The sequence below is a fragment of the Trichechus manatus genome, unplaced genomic scaffold, assembly GCF_000243295.1.
Source record: "Trichechus manatus latirostris isolate Lorelei unplaced genomic scaffold, TriManLat1.0 scaffold00233, whole genome shotgun sequence".
Classification (NCBI taxonomy): Eukaryota; Metazoa; Chordata; class Mammalia; order Sirenia; family Trichechidae; genus Trichechus; species Trichechus manatus.
Genome location: NW_004444169.1, coordinates 2086482 through 2102807, shown reverse-complemented (window position 1 = coordinate 2102807; position 16326 = coordinate 2086482). Strand labels below are relative to the sequence as shown.

General features: G+C 42.2%; 1 protein-coding gene and 1 long non-coding RNA gene across 4 annotated transcripts in view; one reads left to right on the top strand and one right to left on the bottom strand.

Moving 5' to 3' along the window:
* The window catches only part of GNL3L (G protein nucleolar 3 like), a 27922-nt gene extending 22579 nt beyond the window's left edge, over window positions 1–5343 (bottom strand). For 2 of the 3 annotated variants that reach the window (XM_023743048.1, XM_004389128.2), the window contains exons 1-2: window positions 5219–5343; window positions 2607–2672 (exon numbers count right to left, since the gene is read on the bottom strand). In XM_023743048.1, the coding sequence (XP_023598816.1) occupies window positions 2607–2625 (19 nt within the window). In that variant the 5' untranslated portion in view covers window positions 2626–2672; window positions 5219–5343. The remainder of the gene's footprint in view (window positions 1–2606; window positions 2673–5218) is intronic. The other variant, XM_023743049.1, reaches the window with a different exon arrangement.
* Window positions 5317–16326, top strand: LOC111822913 (uncharacterized). Its single transcript, XR_002825996.1, has 3 exons — window positions 5317–5446; window positions 11977–12183; window positions 15907–16326. It is a non-coding gene; the product is annotated as an uncharacterized LOC111822913 (long non-coding RNA).

Below are 16326 nucleotides of genomic sequence, written 5' to 3'. Positions count from 1 at the left end.
ACTTTTCCTCATTTAACAAATGATCCACCTGGGCTCATAGTTTTACTTTCCACCCAACTCCTACCATCATCAACCTGGGTAACTCTGGTGATCACTGGACAGCCCTTCCAACATCCTGGTTTCCCATTTCCTCACCTCCAGGGAGCTCTATTTCAGCCACCCACCCACCTACCCACTCTTGTGGTTACACTTATGGTCATCACCTATAACTGCTTAGGCTCTGAAAGTAGTCTCAGACACCCTCCTCTCCTATCTTCTAGCTCATTTGATCAACCTCCTAGAGACTTCCAATACTTGGTTCCTTATTCAACAGCCACCCCTTCTTCCTTCCCCATCCAGCTTACATTCTTACAATCTATCATTACAATCACATTCTTGCACACGGCCACAATTTCCCTTGCCCTCCATTTCCCTACTAGCTTAACTTTACCAGTTTCCCAACCTGCAAATGCTTCCACAGCAGGGGTGCCACGAATTAATTATATATGGGTGGCACCAATTATTGATGTTCATGAACTTTTTAAGTGGTAAAACTTCCTGCCCTTTTTAATAACCATTCAAAAATGTACAACAGTTGAAATTATTTGTAGGGCTCCCCCTATAACCTTCTCAGACTTAATCATTATAATTGCCATTTCGGTGCTGCCCAGGAGTCAGAGGCGCAGGTAGCTGTACCACACGGCCCCTCCTCTTGATCTTCTAAGGAATCATCCCAGTTAGTCTGATCATTACCTTGTTTGCAATTTACCAGTTAGTCTTTGTTTTGTGTGCACATGTCAAGTTTTTTTGTTTAATCTGCTCTTCATTTTCACCATTCTCCCCACTAAGGTAGATGTGTATGATTGATTGTTCTTTACTTTTAAGAGCTAATACACTCACATGGTTCAAAAAATCAGAACTATAATAAGGTATCTTTTGAGAGGTCTCGCTCCCGCAATTGTCCCTATCCACCACATTTCCCTCACAAGAAAGTTCTTTATTAGGCTGTAAGCATTACGGTAGGAGAAGGAAATTGAGTCTGCACTACTAACTGAAACATTCTAGTACCTTCCTGGCACACACTAAGTACCAAATAGTTATGCCTGGTCATGCTGGGCCCTTGGGACACAAAGATGAATCAGATATGGGTAAGAAGTTAACAGTGTAGTGGAGGAAACAGACCCGGATCATACCAGGTCAACAAGTCCCAGTTCCAGGGGGTGCACAGATGAGTGGAAACCAAGGGGGAGGTTAACAGGGATTCCCAGAGGAAGTGCTGTATAGGTTGAATTCTGAAAAATAAGCAAGAGTTACCCAGTTGAAGAATGAGGGAGAGGGGAGGGAGAGTCCTGAACACGGAAAGAACAGAATACAACCACACTGTCTGTTGTACAGTTAAGAAAAATCCAAAGCTTAGGAGAGGTCAGGCAGAACACAGAACTACCATATGACCCAGTAATCCCACTCCTAGGTATATACCCAGAGGATATGAAAGTAGGAATACAAACAGAAACCTGTACACCAATGTTCACTGCAGCGCTTTTCACAATAGCCAAAAGGCGGAAACAATCGAAATTTCCATCAACAGATGAATGAGTAAACAAAATGTGGTATACACATACAATGGAATACCATTCAGCCAGAAAGAGAAATAAAGTCCTGATGCGTGCCAAAATGTGCATGAACCTTGAAAACATCATGGTGAAATAAGTCAGTCTCAGAAGGACCTCACTTATATGAAATAATATATAGAAACCAAAGATTAATGATTACCAGGGGTTGCACGGAGGGAAAAAGGGGGAGTTTGGGCTTAGGGGGCATTGTGTTTATGTTAATGGTGGTAGAATAATTTGGAAAAGAATAGTGATAATGGTTGTACAACTTGTGTAATCAATGTTACTGAATTATACATGTAGAAATTGTTAAACTAGGGTGTATTTTGTTGTGTATATTTCCATCACAATTAAAAGAGAGAGATTGAGATTAGGCAGTAATTTGATAGCAGACAGTGTATGCATCCTCTGAGGGACTAAATTCCAAAGAGAAAAGAGACTGCATTTTTTTAAGCCAATACTTATAATACTTACAAAGCACTTATTATGTGCTAGGCACTGTTGTAAGTATTTTACCTACTTTAACTCATTAAATCTTCACAACAAGGCTGAGGTAAATACTATTATCACCCTCCATTTTCTAGATAAGGAAACTGAAATTAAGTAACTTGCCTAAGGCCACACAGCAAGTAAATAGGAAAGCTGGGGCTCAAACCTAGTCTGGCTCCAGAGTCCATTCTCTTAACCACTGGGCTGTACATTTCTTTAAAAGTACAATTTATAAAGAAAAATGTTTGGGCATGTTAGGATTACAGGCAGTGTGATATTTACTGCTATTCGTATCAGATCAAGTCACTTAACCTTGCTGAGCCTCAGTTTCTTCACCTGTAAAATGGAAACAGGGAATAAGGATAACATTACCTTATAAGGAAGTCGGGAAAACATCAATGATACTATAGGTAAAAGACCCAAACTGAGTGATCAGATACATACAGAGCAATTAAAAATGGTTGCTGTGAAACATAAATATTCATTAAAGCTTAGGATTGGGAGGGGGTGGTAAAGGAAACTCACTGTGTCTAAGTTTCATCATGATGATCAGCTTGAAAGCAGGTAGGTTCAAATCTGCTAGCTTCCTTCCTGTGAGGACAGGGGAAGAACAAATTTGAAGACATAGCTGAGAACCACAATGCCACAAGGCTTTGTGCCTTCTGAGACCCCTAAAGGCAAAATAAAATGTTAAAGAACATGATAAGGAATCCCTTAACAATTAGGGAAACTGGGAGAAGGGGCTACACTGGAGCCCGGGTCTGGTGTGGCTACACAGGGAAGGCCTTATCACAATGCCCAAAAGGAGGGGTAGGTCTGAACTTCTCTTCCAGGGTGGAGTTAGTGCCTCAAGGCATTGGACTCGATCCTTGGTCCTTAATCCTCCACCCTGTAGTGTTATATCCCAGGTAAGGAAGGAACTAGCACCAAGCCTCTCTACACTGAGGGGCTTTTTTTTTTTTTTTACAAGGGTGGCAATAGTGCCTCTTCTCACAATTAGAGGTTCTGTGTCTCTTCCAAAGGATCCCTGGGTGGCACAAATGGTTAAGCATTTGACTACTGACCAAAAGATCAGTAGTTCAAATCCACTCAGAGGTGCCTCAGAACAGGCCTAGCAATCTGCTTCCAAAAGGTCACAACCTTGAAAACCCTATGGAGCAGTTCTACTCTGCACACTTGGGGTTGCCATGAATCAGAATCGACTTGACAACTAACCTAAAGGTTGGTGGTTTGCACCTACCCTGCGGTACCACAGAAGAAAGGCCTGGCAATCTGCTTCTGTAAAGATTACAAACAAGAAAACCCTATGGAGCAGTTCTACTCTGCAACACATGGGGCTGCCGTGAGTTGAAACGGACTCAATTGCAAAGAGTATGGGTTTTTTGTTGTTTTTTTGATGTCTCTTCTACCCTGGGAGGGGAGGAAAGACAGATTCCAATAGTCTAGCCTGAGGGAGTGGGGGCCTCGAAACAGGGCTTATCTCTGTGTCTATGTGGATCCAGGTCAGAGCAGAATTTTGCTGGGAGGGAATCTGTGCCTGCGTGTGTGGATGGGGTCATCTGTCACTCTACTGGGAACCAGCACAGTGGCTCTATGTATCTCTGCACAAGACAGGGCAGGTTTGCGCATCTCTAAATTGTGGGGAGCAGGGGTCCTGGGTTTCTTTACCCTGGAGAGGACTGTGGAGAAGAATTAATATGCCAGTCTCCAGTCTCCACTATAAGGTGACATTAGTGTCACACTAACAAAGGGGGGAGCTGTGTGTGCAGGCTTGCACGAGTGAGGTCTACAACTTGCCTGCAGTGAGTGGGCTATTACGGCCCTTCCATGGGAGGTGGGCTGAGGAGAATCTTTATCTTTTTTTATGGGTTGAAGTCAGCAGCTCTAACATTGAAGGGAGGTGGGCCTTTGGATTTTTGCATAGGTGGGGAGTGCTGCAACTATAAATTCAATGGATCTGCTCTTACACTTGGGGGAGGGGGTGTCTGTGTCTTTACCCTGGGTGGAGAGAAACAGATCTGAACTCAAGAGAGAGTCTCTGCACACACAGTGAGGTGATCAGAGATGTCACTGCCTTTCAACTCCGCAGGGAGGGGGAAGTTGCACTTCTCTGCTTGGGTGGGGTCTTTCCCTTGTAACGTGGTGAGTCTAAATCCTTGGGGATTTAGTGGGGGTGGAGGGCAATCTGTGTCTATCGCAAAAGGTGAGAAAGAAATCTGAGACCCTCTACCCTGGGGGCCTCCTCAGGGGCACACTTAGCTGTCTCTTCCAGGGTTGAGGTCTGTTCCTGTTTGCTGCAGGGAGACGGGCATTTTGGGGGTTGGGCCTTTACAAATTCGGTAAACCAGTACCCTTCTATATAGGGTAGGGGTCCAGTCTGATTCACCAGTGGGGACTCACTCCTAGACTCAGTTCTAGGAGGGAGGCGGAATCTGCATGGCTTTCCATGGGCTAAGGCCTGTGTCCCCAACCACTTTGGGGAGGGATGATCAATGGTCACTGCAGAAGTAGGGGTGGGCCTCCATCAGTCAGTAACACTGAGGCGAGGTGGGAGGTCTCTGTGCGTCTCTACACGAAGAGGAGGTTCCTGCCCTCCTCAGTGCATTAAAACTGAACTCCTTTATAATGGGAGGGGGGGTGGGAGGTGGCTAATGGAGGAGAAGGAGCAGCGTGCCAGGGGTGGGGAGAATACATCAAAGCCTCTGCCTGTGGGAAGGGTACCTCTAGGCGGATCACTGTGTCTTCATGTCTTCATGCAAGGAGGTCTCCCTGCTCAGCCTTAGGAAGGTCGATGCCTGTCTATACGGGCAATGAGGAATAGAGCCTCACTATCCTGAGAGGAGGAAGGCGACCCAGGGGGTCTGTGACTCTACACAGTGTGTCTCGCTCAGAGTCTACACCTTTGCAGATAGGATAGAGCCGTGTCCCTTGAACCCGAGGGAGCGCTGTAGGACGCGTCTCTACAGGCAGAGCGATACTTGACACTCATCCGGTACCTTCTACCCTGGAGAGGAGGCGGGTCTTTACCTCTCTATTCTGAGGGGGGAAGCGTCTACAGTTTCACCTCAAACAGACGATCCTTACCACGCAGCCCGGCAGGTGAGCGCTCATCAGGAGAAAAGAGAATAATCTCTTACCTACACTTTCCGGAGGAGATCTGAGTGAAAACGATAGCACGAGAACAGGGTTGACCAAGTAAACGCACTCGCGGCCCTCGGCTCCAACTTCCGGATCCCAGCCTCGCCCAGCGCGGCAGCTCTCTCTGCTGTGCGTCTCAGTGGAGGCGGGGCGTCGGATTGACGGCTAGGGCTGGCCAGTCCCTTCCTCACGAACACGCTAGCCCCGCCTCCTGACTGCTTCTTAAGGTAAGAAAATAGCCAGAGGGAGGGGAGAGACAGGGAAGTGGTAGGAGAAAACGTAAGAGTCGACTGGTGTGGCCATATAACCTACTTGTAAGCCAAAATCTTGTTTGCGGGCCTCTGTATGTGCCTAAATGTGAGTGTTTCCGAATTTTAGTGACCAGGAGATCATGTCAGAATCAGACAACGGTTAGCGGTTGGTGCCTTTGTCTGCATGGAAGATGGCGACGGGCGGGGTGTGAGAAAATGGCCGCCTGGGTCACATGTCTGGTCGAGTATTCCCCACCAGAAAGTGAATTGGTTAGCCTTTCCCAACAACCTTCCAGGGTTTTAGGACCCCAGACAAACCCTCAGGCAACCACTCCCAGGTCTTTCTACATAAGTATAAGAAGTCCAACATCCATTCCAGTCCCAACCGGAACAGCAGCCTAAGCAAGACCTGGAGCCTGAACAACTGTAAGCCTCTCTTGCCCTCTTTCTCTCCCATCCATTTTCCCTCTTTCCCTCTTTCCCTCCTCCTACATTCCCTCAGGCCCAGAGCAGCGTCTGCTGAAGGAAATTAGTCTGTCTGTGGACTGGGGGCAAGTAAGGGTTTCCTCAGAAAACAATCTCCAGGGGCTCCTGACCTGGCTAGGTAATGAGATCTCCCCCTAAAATCAATAATTAGTTTGGAAATGTCTTCTGCCTGGTAATTTAATGTCAGCCCTCTCCCCCCTTCGTCAAGCCTGTTAAAAATAATCAAAACTCAGACTAAAACATAAGGTTTATTCTAAGCAGTTATTCTGTATGCATATAGGGAGACCATTTTGATTCCAGAAAAAGGAATCGGTTTGAACTTTTGTTAGTTACAAAACCAAAGAAACGCCCGCTATGGGGTTTCTGAGGCTGTAAACCTCTACAGAAGAAGACTGACACATCTTTCTCCCATGAGCTGCTGGTGGTTTCGAACTGCTGGCCTTTCAGTTAGCAGTCTCTGGCTTTGTTAGTTACAGGGAAGCTTACAAGAGAAGGGGAGGGAGAAGAATAGAATGTCAACCATTGTCTAATCCTAACATGATAGATTGAACCCTGCCCTCCCCCCTTTACTAATATCAGATGGCACCTAATAATTTGGCCCTCCACCCACCTGCAGCCATGAGACTTTGAGATTTAATTTAGGAGAGCCTAGATTCTTTTTCATTTAATCAGGAGGTAATGGTTTTGTTGATTATCCTTTTCTAGCAAGAAAAGTCAAATTTACATTGCTGTAGAGCAGTTTCTGGCAGGCTTTTGGAGTTTGGGTCAGGCTTTTTATGGTTAATATTTGGTTTCATGGATAAGAAAAACCTTAAAATCAAAGTAAGGTGTCTGTTATTAATCTTCCTCTTCAACATTTACCCCCTTCTGATCACGATTTGATTAGAATCTTTGATCACTAAGTATCGGCCAGGCACCAATCTAGGTTTCTTCGGGTCATTGGTACTGCTTTATGGGGTACCTTTTTGTTAAACATATAGGGTCGCTGTGAGTCGGAATCAACTCCATGGCAACAGGTTTGGTGTTTTGTGGGTTTTTTTTTTTTTTTTTTTGGCTTTTGGCTTTTTTTGTTAAACATGTTATTTCTGTTGGTTCCTTAGCTGCTGCTTTTTGTTGTTCCTCTAGACTGAATGAGACCATTTGCTGTACCTTAGATGGCCACTCGCAAGCTTTTAACACACCAGACGCCAAGCAGCTTAGTGGTTTAATAGAAAAGATTAAAATGAGAATACATACACCAATGGTCTGAAAGGCTAGTCTGGTCCACGAACCCAAATTTTCTAACCATGAAACAAATCACAAGAAGACGCGTGAGGAGCATCTGTAGCACGCATTGTATCTCTAACGTGAACTGCTAAAATGATATCTCAGTATACTTTCATTTAGGTGTCATTAATATATGTACACAACAATTTGTTTTTACCAAAGTACAAACTCCTTGGGAGTAACATAATCATAAGCTAGTCTGTGTTATAATGTAGTTATTTTTATCTGTGCTATTTCAAAGAGAATATATAGCATTGTCTAGGTTATTAATAAAGCTATCTTATTTAACATTGTTTGTAACCTTAGTGTGTATATATATATGTATATATATATATATATATATATATATACGTACGTATATACTTTTAACATAGTTTAAACCAATTTTAGTAACTAAGGACATCATGGCTGTGATAGAACAGCCAATTAATGCTCCTTTTGTCAATGGACCCTGATTTGATAGCAGTTTAGTCAGTTGTTTGATGGCCTTCAGTCTTAGTCTCTCTCATATTTCTAATTTTCCTTTTGGGTAATTGATTATGTATAGATATATAAAGAACAGCATAAACTATGTAACAAATCCAATCTGCAAGTAGAAAACAAACTCATTAGTTGTCTGCGGTTGACAAAAAAAGTTTTAAAGAGAACAAAAACCAGAATTCGATAGCTCACAAGGACTTGCCATAATTTCCTCTTGAAACAAAAAAATTTCTCTCCACAGTCACCCTCCTCTCAATCAAAAGACAATCTCAAAGCAAAGTTTTTCTTGATCTAAAATATGGCTGTACAAGTATACGTATAAGCCATCACACAAATAGACAGATGCACACTCATGTTCATTGCCGGACTATTCACAATAGCAAAAAGAAACAACCTAAATGCCCATCAACAGATGAATGGATAAATAAATTATGTTACACAGACAATGTGGAATACTACACAATGATAAAGAATGATGAATCCGCAAAACATCTTACAACATGGATGAATCTGGAGGGCATTGTGCTGAGTGAGATAAGTCAGTCACAAAAGGGCAAATATTGTATGAGACTACTATTATAAGAACTCAAGGTTTACACACAGGAAAAAAAACAGTCTTTCTTGGTTATGAAGGTGGGGAGGGAGACGGAGGGGAAGTCACTAACTAAATAGTAGACAAGCGTCAACTTTGGCGAAGGGAAAGACAACACTCAATATAGGGGAAGTCAGCACAACTTGACCAAAGCAAAGGCATAGAATTTTCCTAGACATATTCAAACACCTCGAGGGACCGAGTTGCTGGGGCTAAGGGCTAGGGGCTCGGGACATCTAGGTCAGTTGGCATACCATAGTTCATGAAGAAAATGTTCTACATTCCACTTTGGTGAGTAGCGTCTGGGGTCTCAAAAGCTTGCGAGCAGCCATCTAAGATACATCTTTCGGTCCCATCTCGTCTGGAGCAAAGGAGAATGAAGAAAACTGAAAACACAAGGAAAATATTAGCCAAAAAGACTAAAGGACCACATGAACCAGAGCCTCTACCAGCCTGAGCCCAGAAGAACTATATAGTGCCTGGCTGCCGCCAACAACTGCTCTGACAGGGATCACAACAGAGAGTCCCGGACAGACTGGGAGAAAAATGTAGAACAAAATTCAAATTCATGAAAAAAGACCAGACTTACTCGTCTGGCAGAGACTGGAGGAACCCCTGAGACCATGGCCCCTGAACACTCTCCTAACTCAGAACTGAAACCACTCCCGAAGTCTACTTTTCAGACAGGCCTATAAAAGAAACAATAACACACATGAGGAACATGCTTCTAGTTCAGTCAAATATACGAGACCAAATGGGCAACTCCTGCCCAGAAGCAAGATGGGAAGGCAGGAAGGGAAGGAACTGGATGAATGGACCCAGAGTGGAAAGGGGGAGTATGCTGTCACATTGTGGAGATTGCAACCAGTGTCACAAAACAATATGTGTATAAATTTTTGAGTAAGAAATTAACTTGAGCTGTAAACTTTCACCTAAGCACAATAAAATAAAATAAGGCTGTTCATTATTATCTACATAGGTGCAGCAAGAATGGCAATTTATCACATAACCTTTTAAAACTGCTTTGCTGGAAGTTTCTATAAGGAACATCAGATTAAACTTCTAAAAGCCTCTCGAGGCCAGGAAGCCAAGCCAAGAACTTGCCACCAATTTTCACTTACACTACCCATAGGTTTGGGTGAGTTCCTCTTTTTTCGAGGTTCCAGAATAATGTAAGGTAATAAAATACTAAAAAAAAAATATTTTAAGGGTTCTGGGCCTGCTAAGAAGTGACCTTCTTTACTCACCTGTAAAGCAGGAACCTTGTAGGTCAAGTACCATGTTAGATTTCCTAGAAGGGCTTTGTAAGCATTGGCTCCATATACCCAATCTTAGTTTTGTGTAAGTGTCTGGTCATACCTGATTCTCTGAGCACCATTCTTAATTATGACATCCTAGTGAAAGTTTGGTTGTATAATGGAGATTTCCAATTATTTCCTCTTAACAAGGAAGACCGATTTTTATTGAACTTAAGCAAATAATTACATTGCCATAAAAAATAAGAATATTCATTAAGAGTTTTCCAATTCTGAACTAGATAACTGGGCGCTCCTAAAAATCAAACACTTATGCTCATCAAAACACTTCACCAAAAGAGTAAAAAGACAACCTACAGACTGGGAAAAAATTTTTGACTAAGACAAATCCAATCAGCGTCTAATCTCTAAAATCTATGAGATACTGAAAAACTTCAACAACAAGAAGACAAGTAACCCAATTAAAAAATGGGCAAAGGATATGAACAGGCACTTCGCCAAAGAAGACATTCAGGCAGCTAACAGACGCATGAGGAAATGCTCATCATGATCATTAGCCATTAGAGAAATGCAAATCAAAACTACAATGAGATACCATCTCACCCTAACAAGGCTAGCATTAATCCAAAAAACACAAAATAATAAATGCTGGAGAGGTTGTGGAGAGACTGGAACACTTATACACTTTTGGTGGGAATGTAAAATGGTACAACCACTTTGGAAATCGATTTGGCACTTCCTTAAAAAGCTAGAAATAGAAGTACCATACGATCCAGCAATCCCACTCCTTGGAATATATCCTAGAGAAGTAAGAGCCATCACACGAATAGATATATGCATACCCACATTCACTGCAGCACTGTTCACAATAGCAAAAAGTTGGAAACAACCTAGGTGCCCATCAACGGACAAATGGATAAACAAATTATGGTATTTTCACATAATGGAATACTATGCACCGATAAAGAACAACGATGAATCCATGAAGCATAACATGGAGGAATCTGGAAGGCATTATGCTGAGTGAATTTAGTCGGTCGCAAAAAGACAAATATTGTATAAGACCACTATTATAAGAAATCAAGAAAAGGTTTAAACACAGAAGAAAACATTCTTTGATGGTTACAAGGGTGAGGAGGCAGGGAGAGGGGTATTCACTAACTCGACAGTAGACAAGAATTATCTTAGGTGAAGAGAAGGACAGCACACGCTACAGGGGAAGTCAGTACAACTGGACTAAACCAAAGCTAAGAAATTTCCTGAATACAACGAAACACTTTGAGGGACAGAGTGGCACGGGTCTGGGGACTATGCTTTCAGGGGACATCTAGGTCAATTGGCATACCAAAGTTTATTAAGAAAATGTTCTGCATCCCACTTTGGTGAGTGGTATCTGGGGGTGTTAAAAGCTAGCAAGCAGCCACCTAAGATGCATCTGTTGGTCCCAACCCACCTGGAGCAAAGGAGAATGAAGAACACCAAAGACACAAGGAAAGTATTAGCCCAAGAGACAGACAGGGCCACATAAACAAAAGACTTCATCAGCCTGAGACCAGAAGAACTAGATAGTGCCCAGCTACCACCAATGATCGCCCTAACAGGGAACACAACAGAGAGTCCCTGACAAAGCAGGAGAAAAATGGGTTGTAGAACTCAAATTCTAGTAAAAAGACCAGACTTAATGGTTTGACTGAGACTGGAGGGACCCCAGAAGACATGGCCCCCGCACTCTCTGTTAGCCCAAAACTAAAACCATTCCTGAGGCCAACTTTTCAGACAAAGATTAGACTGGACTATGGGACATAAAATGATACTTGTGAACAGTGTGCTTCTTAGCTCAGGTAGATAACATGAGACTAAATAGGCAGCTCCTGTCCAGAGGCAAGATGAGAAGGCAGAGAGGGTCAGGAGCTGGTTGAATGGACACAGGAAATCTGGGGTAGAAAGGAAGAGTATGCTGTCACAGTATGGGGAGAGCAACTAGGGTCACATAGCAGTATGTGTATATATTTTTGTATGACAGATTGAACTGTAAGCTTTCACTTAAAGCACAATAAAAAAAAGAAAACACCAAAGAAAAGTTATTAGGATAGATGATATCACTTAGGAAGATACTAGATCAAGAGTGTGTGTGTACCCCTTCTTCCTTCCTAAAAAATGTAGAGTGATCAACCAATACTAGCAACATTCTAATTCTTTATAAATAATTTTCCAATTCTGGAGGGGTTAGGGAGAGATAATTGATAAATGTTTCATCTTTTTGCATAAACGTAGTTTGTTATTATAAGTTATAGATAGTTTAGGAGAAAATAGTTTCTCATATCCAGAAAACAGTACATTAAAACAGTAATATCTCCCACATAAAATCCATAATAATCTTTTAGTCCACTCAGTCCTGTAATTAATTTCTGTTCTGTTTGTCCTAGATCAGCAGTCATGAACCCACCACCTTCTCCACTAGAGTTTCTGGAAATCTTGATGCAGTCTAGTGGTATTAGTAGTGCCATTTAGAAGTCTGTGTCCAACTATCTGACATAGTCCTTTCAATGAGTCCCTTTTGTTGGAAAACTCTGGCCTGTGGTATTTTGCAGTTACCTTCAGGACGTCATCAAAGTAAAAACTATCTGTAGGCGGTAAGTCTTAAAAATATTCATGGTTAACTTGTTGTTAGGTGCTATCGAGTTGGTTCTGACTCATTGCAACCCCGTGTACAACAGAATGAAACCCTGCCCGGTCCTGCGCCATTCTTGCAATCGTCGTTATGCTTGAGCCCATTGTTGCAGCCACTATGTCATCCCATCTCGTTGAGGTCTTCCTCTTTTTCACTGACCCTCTACCAAGCATGATGTCCTTCTCCAGGGGCTGGTCCCTCCTGATAACATGTCCAAAGTATGTGAGACGAAGTCTCACGCTCCTCGCTTTTACTTCTTCCAAGACAGATTTGTTCATTTTTCTGCCAGTATGTGGTATATTCAGTATTCTTTGCCAACACCATAAATCAAAGGCATCAATTCTTTGGTCTTCCTTATTCATTGTCTAGCTTTCGCATGCATATGAGGCAATTGAAAACACCAGGGCTTGGGTCAGGTGCACCTTAGTCCTTAAAGTGACATCTTTGCATTTCAACACTTTAAAAGAGATCTTTTGCAGCACATTTGCCCAGTGCAATGCGTCGTTTGATTTCTTGACTGCTGCTTCCATGGGCATTGATTGTGGATCCAATTAAAATGAAATCCTTTACAGTTTCAATATTTTCTCCATTTATCATGATGTTGCTTATTGGTCCAGTTGTGAGGATTTTTGTTTTCTTTATGTTGAGATGTAATCTGTACTGAAGGCTGTAGTCTTTGCTCTTCATCTGTAAGTGCTTCAAGTCCTCTTCTCTTTCAGCAAGCAAGGTTGTGTCATCTGGATATCGCAGTTTGTTAATGAGTCTTCCTCCAATCCTGATGCCGCATTCTTCTTTATATAGTCCAGCTTCTCTGATGATTTGCTCAGCATACAGATTAAATAAGTATGGTGAAAGGATACAACCCTGAAGCACACTTTTCCTGACTTTAAACCACACCGTATCCCCTTGTTTTGTTGAAACGACTGCCTCTTCATCTAAGTACAGGTTCCTCATGAGCACAATCAAGTGTTCTGAAATTCCCATTCTTCCCACTGTTTCAGAAGTCACAAAGTCTGCTCAACCAATTTACTGATATGGATATAACTTAAAGTCCCTGGCTAGGGGTGGAAGCATTTCCCAGGCAATTTCAGGTGTGTCTCATTGTGATTTTTATCTTTTGACTTTTTAAAATCCCTCTGCAATAGAGAGAACTTGTTTATGGTTCTTTAATGTTGAGGATCCACCCAGTTTCTGATAAGTGTATTAAGACAGCATTTTTTCTTATTTTAACTTTCATCAATTCCACTGTGTTTATCCATATATGTATATAAATCTTTGAAGATCTTCACTCTTTTGGGAGGGCTCCTCTCTTCAAAAGCTCACATAACACTACTATGGAAAATGTTATTGCACTTCCTCAAAAAAAACCTAGAAATAGAAACACCTTATGATCCAGCAATCCCACTCCTAGGTATCTATCCAAGAGATACAGAGCAGTGACCTGAATAGACCTATGTATATTGCAGTAGCATTCACAGTAGCAAAAAGATGGAAACAATCTAAGTGCCCATCAACAGATGAATGGATAAACAAATTGTGATACATACATACAATGGAATACTATGCAACTATAAGAATAAGGAGCACTGGTGGTGCAGTGGTTAAGAGCTACAGCTGCTAACCAAAAGGTCGGCAGTTTGAATCCCCCAGCCACTCCTTGGAAACCCTATGGGGCAGTTCTGCTGTGTCCTGTAGGGTCGCTATAAGTCAGAATTGACTCGACGGCAATGGGGTTTATAAAGAATAATGAGAAGTCCATGAAATATAACATGGATGAATCTGGAGGACATTATGCTGAGTGAGATAAGTCAATCACAAAAGGATAAATGTTGTGTGGTCCCACTTTTATAAAATATCAAGAACAGACACAGAAAGCAGTGTTCTTTGATGGTTTACCATGGATGGGAAGGGAAGATGGGAATCAGTTTCTAGATAGTACAAAAAACCAACCAATCCTGCTGCCCTCAAGTCAATTCCGACTCATAGCAACCCTATAGGACAAACTAGAACTGCCCCATAGGGTTTGCAAAGAGCGCCTGGTGGATTTGAACTGCTGACCTTTTGGTTAGCAGCCGTAGCTCTTAACCACTATGCCATCAGGGTTTCCTTCCAGATAGTAGACACTTGTTATTTTTGGTGGTGGGAAAGGCAGTAACCAAATATGGATGAAGTCTGCACAAGTTGACCAAAGTAAATGAAGACACTAAGAAGTACACAAGGAAAAGAGACGATTTTGGTAAATGCTATAACCTATACAATTTTGCAACAACAGTAGTAGCAACCAAAAAATATGAATGTGGTTACACAGGTACATACACGTATGTGTATATGTGTCTAGGAAGGCATATGTGAGTCCATGCATATGCATGTATAGGTGTACCTGTAGGCATATGTATATATATGTTTTATGTGTGCTGCATATATATCCGTATATATAATATAGCACGTAGGGGGAACAGTTATAGAGCCTTCCTAGACATATCCAAACAACTCACGGGATGGGTTTACTGGGTTAAAAGGCTTAGGACCATAGTCTCATGGGACAACTTAGTCAGTTGGCGTGTTGTTGTTAGGTGCCGTTGAGTCAGTTCTGACTCATAGTGTCCCTGTGTCCAACATAATGAAATGTTGCCTGGTCCTGCACCATGCTCAGAATTGTTGCTATGTTTGAGCCCATTGTTGTAGCCACTGTGTCAGTCCGTCTTGTTGAGGGGCCTCCTCGTTTTTGCTAACCATCTACTTTACCAAGCATGGTGTCCTTCTCCAGGGACTGGTCCCTCCTGATAACATGTCCACAGTATATAAGATGATGTCTCACCATCCTCACTCCTGAGGAGCATTCTGGCTGTACTTCTTCCAAGACAGATTTTGTTTGTTCTTCTGGCAGTCCATGGAGTATTCAGTATTTTTTGCCAACACCATAATTCAAAGGCATCAATTCTTCTTTGGTCTTCCTTATTCATTGTCCAGCTTTCACATGCATGTGAGGTGATTGAAAATACCGTGGCTGGAGTCAGGTGCACCTTAGTCCTCAAAGTGATGTCTTTGCTTTTCAATACTTTGAAGAGGTCTTTTGCAGCAGATTTGCCCAATGCAGTACGTCATTTGATTTTTTGACTGCTGCTTCCATGGGCATTGGTTGTGGATCCAAGTAAGATGAAATCTTTACAACTTCAGTCTTTTCTCTGTTTATCATGATGTTGCTTATTGGTCCATTTGTGAGGATTTTTGTTTTCTTTATGCTGAGTTGTAATGTACTAAAGGCTGTAGTCTTTGATCTTCATCGGTAAGTGCTTCAAGTAATTTTCACTTTCAGCAAACGAGGTTGTGTCATCTGCATATCGCAGGTTGTTAATGAGTCTTCCTCCAGTTCTGATGCCATGTTCTTCTTCATATAGTCCAGCATCTCAGATTATTTGCTCAGCATACAGATTGAATAAGTATGGTGAAAGGATACAACCCTGATGCACACCTTTCTTGATTTTAAACCACGCAGTATCCCCTTGTTCTATTCAAATGACTGCCTCTTGGTCTAAGTACACGTTCCTCACGAGCACAATTAAGTTTTCTGGAATTCCCATTTTTCGCAATGTTATCCATAATTTGTTATGATCCACACAATCGAATGCCTTTGCATAATCAATAAAACACAGGTAAATGTCTTTCTTGTGTTCTCTGCTTTCAGCCAAGATCCATCTGACATCAGCGGTGATATCACTTATCCCTCAACTGACATAGCATAGTTCATAAAGATAATGTTCTACACCCTAGTTTGGTGAGTAATGTCTAGGGTCTTGAAAGTTTGTGAGTAGCCACCTAAGATACAACTATTGGTCTCTGCTCGTCTGGACTAAAAGAGAAGGAAGGAAACCAAAAGACTCAAAGTCGACAGGACTAGTAGCCCACATGAACCACAGCCTCTTCTAACCTGAGACCAGAAGAACTAGATGGTACCTGGCTACCAGTACTGGCCGTTCTGACCAGGGAAACAATACAAGGTCCCAGACAGAATGGGAGATAAATGTAGAACATAATTCAAATTCCTAAGAAAGACCAGACCTACTGGACCAATAGAGATTAGAGGAATCCCGAGACTACCGCCCTA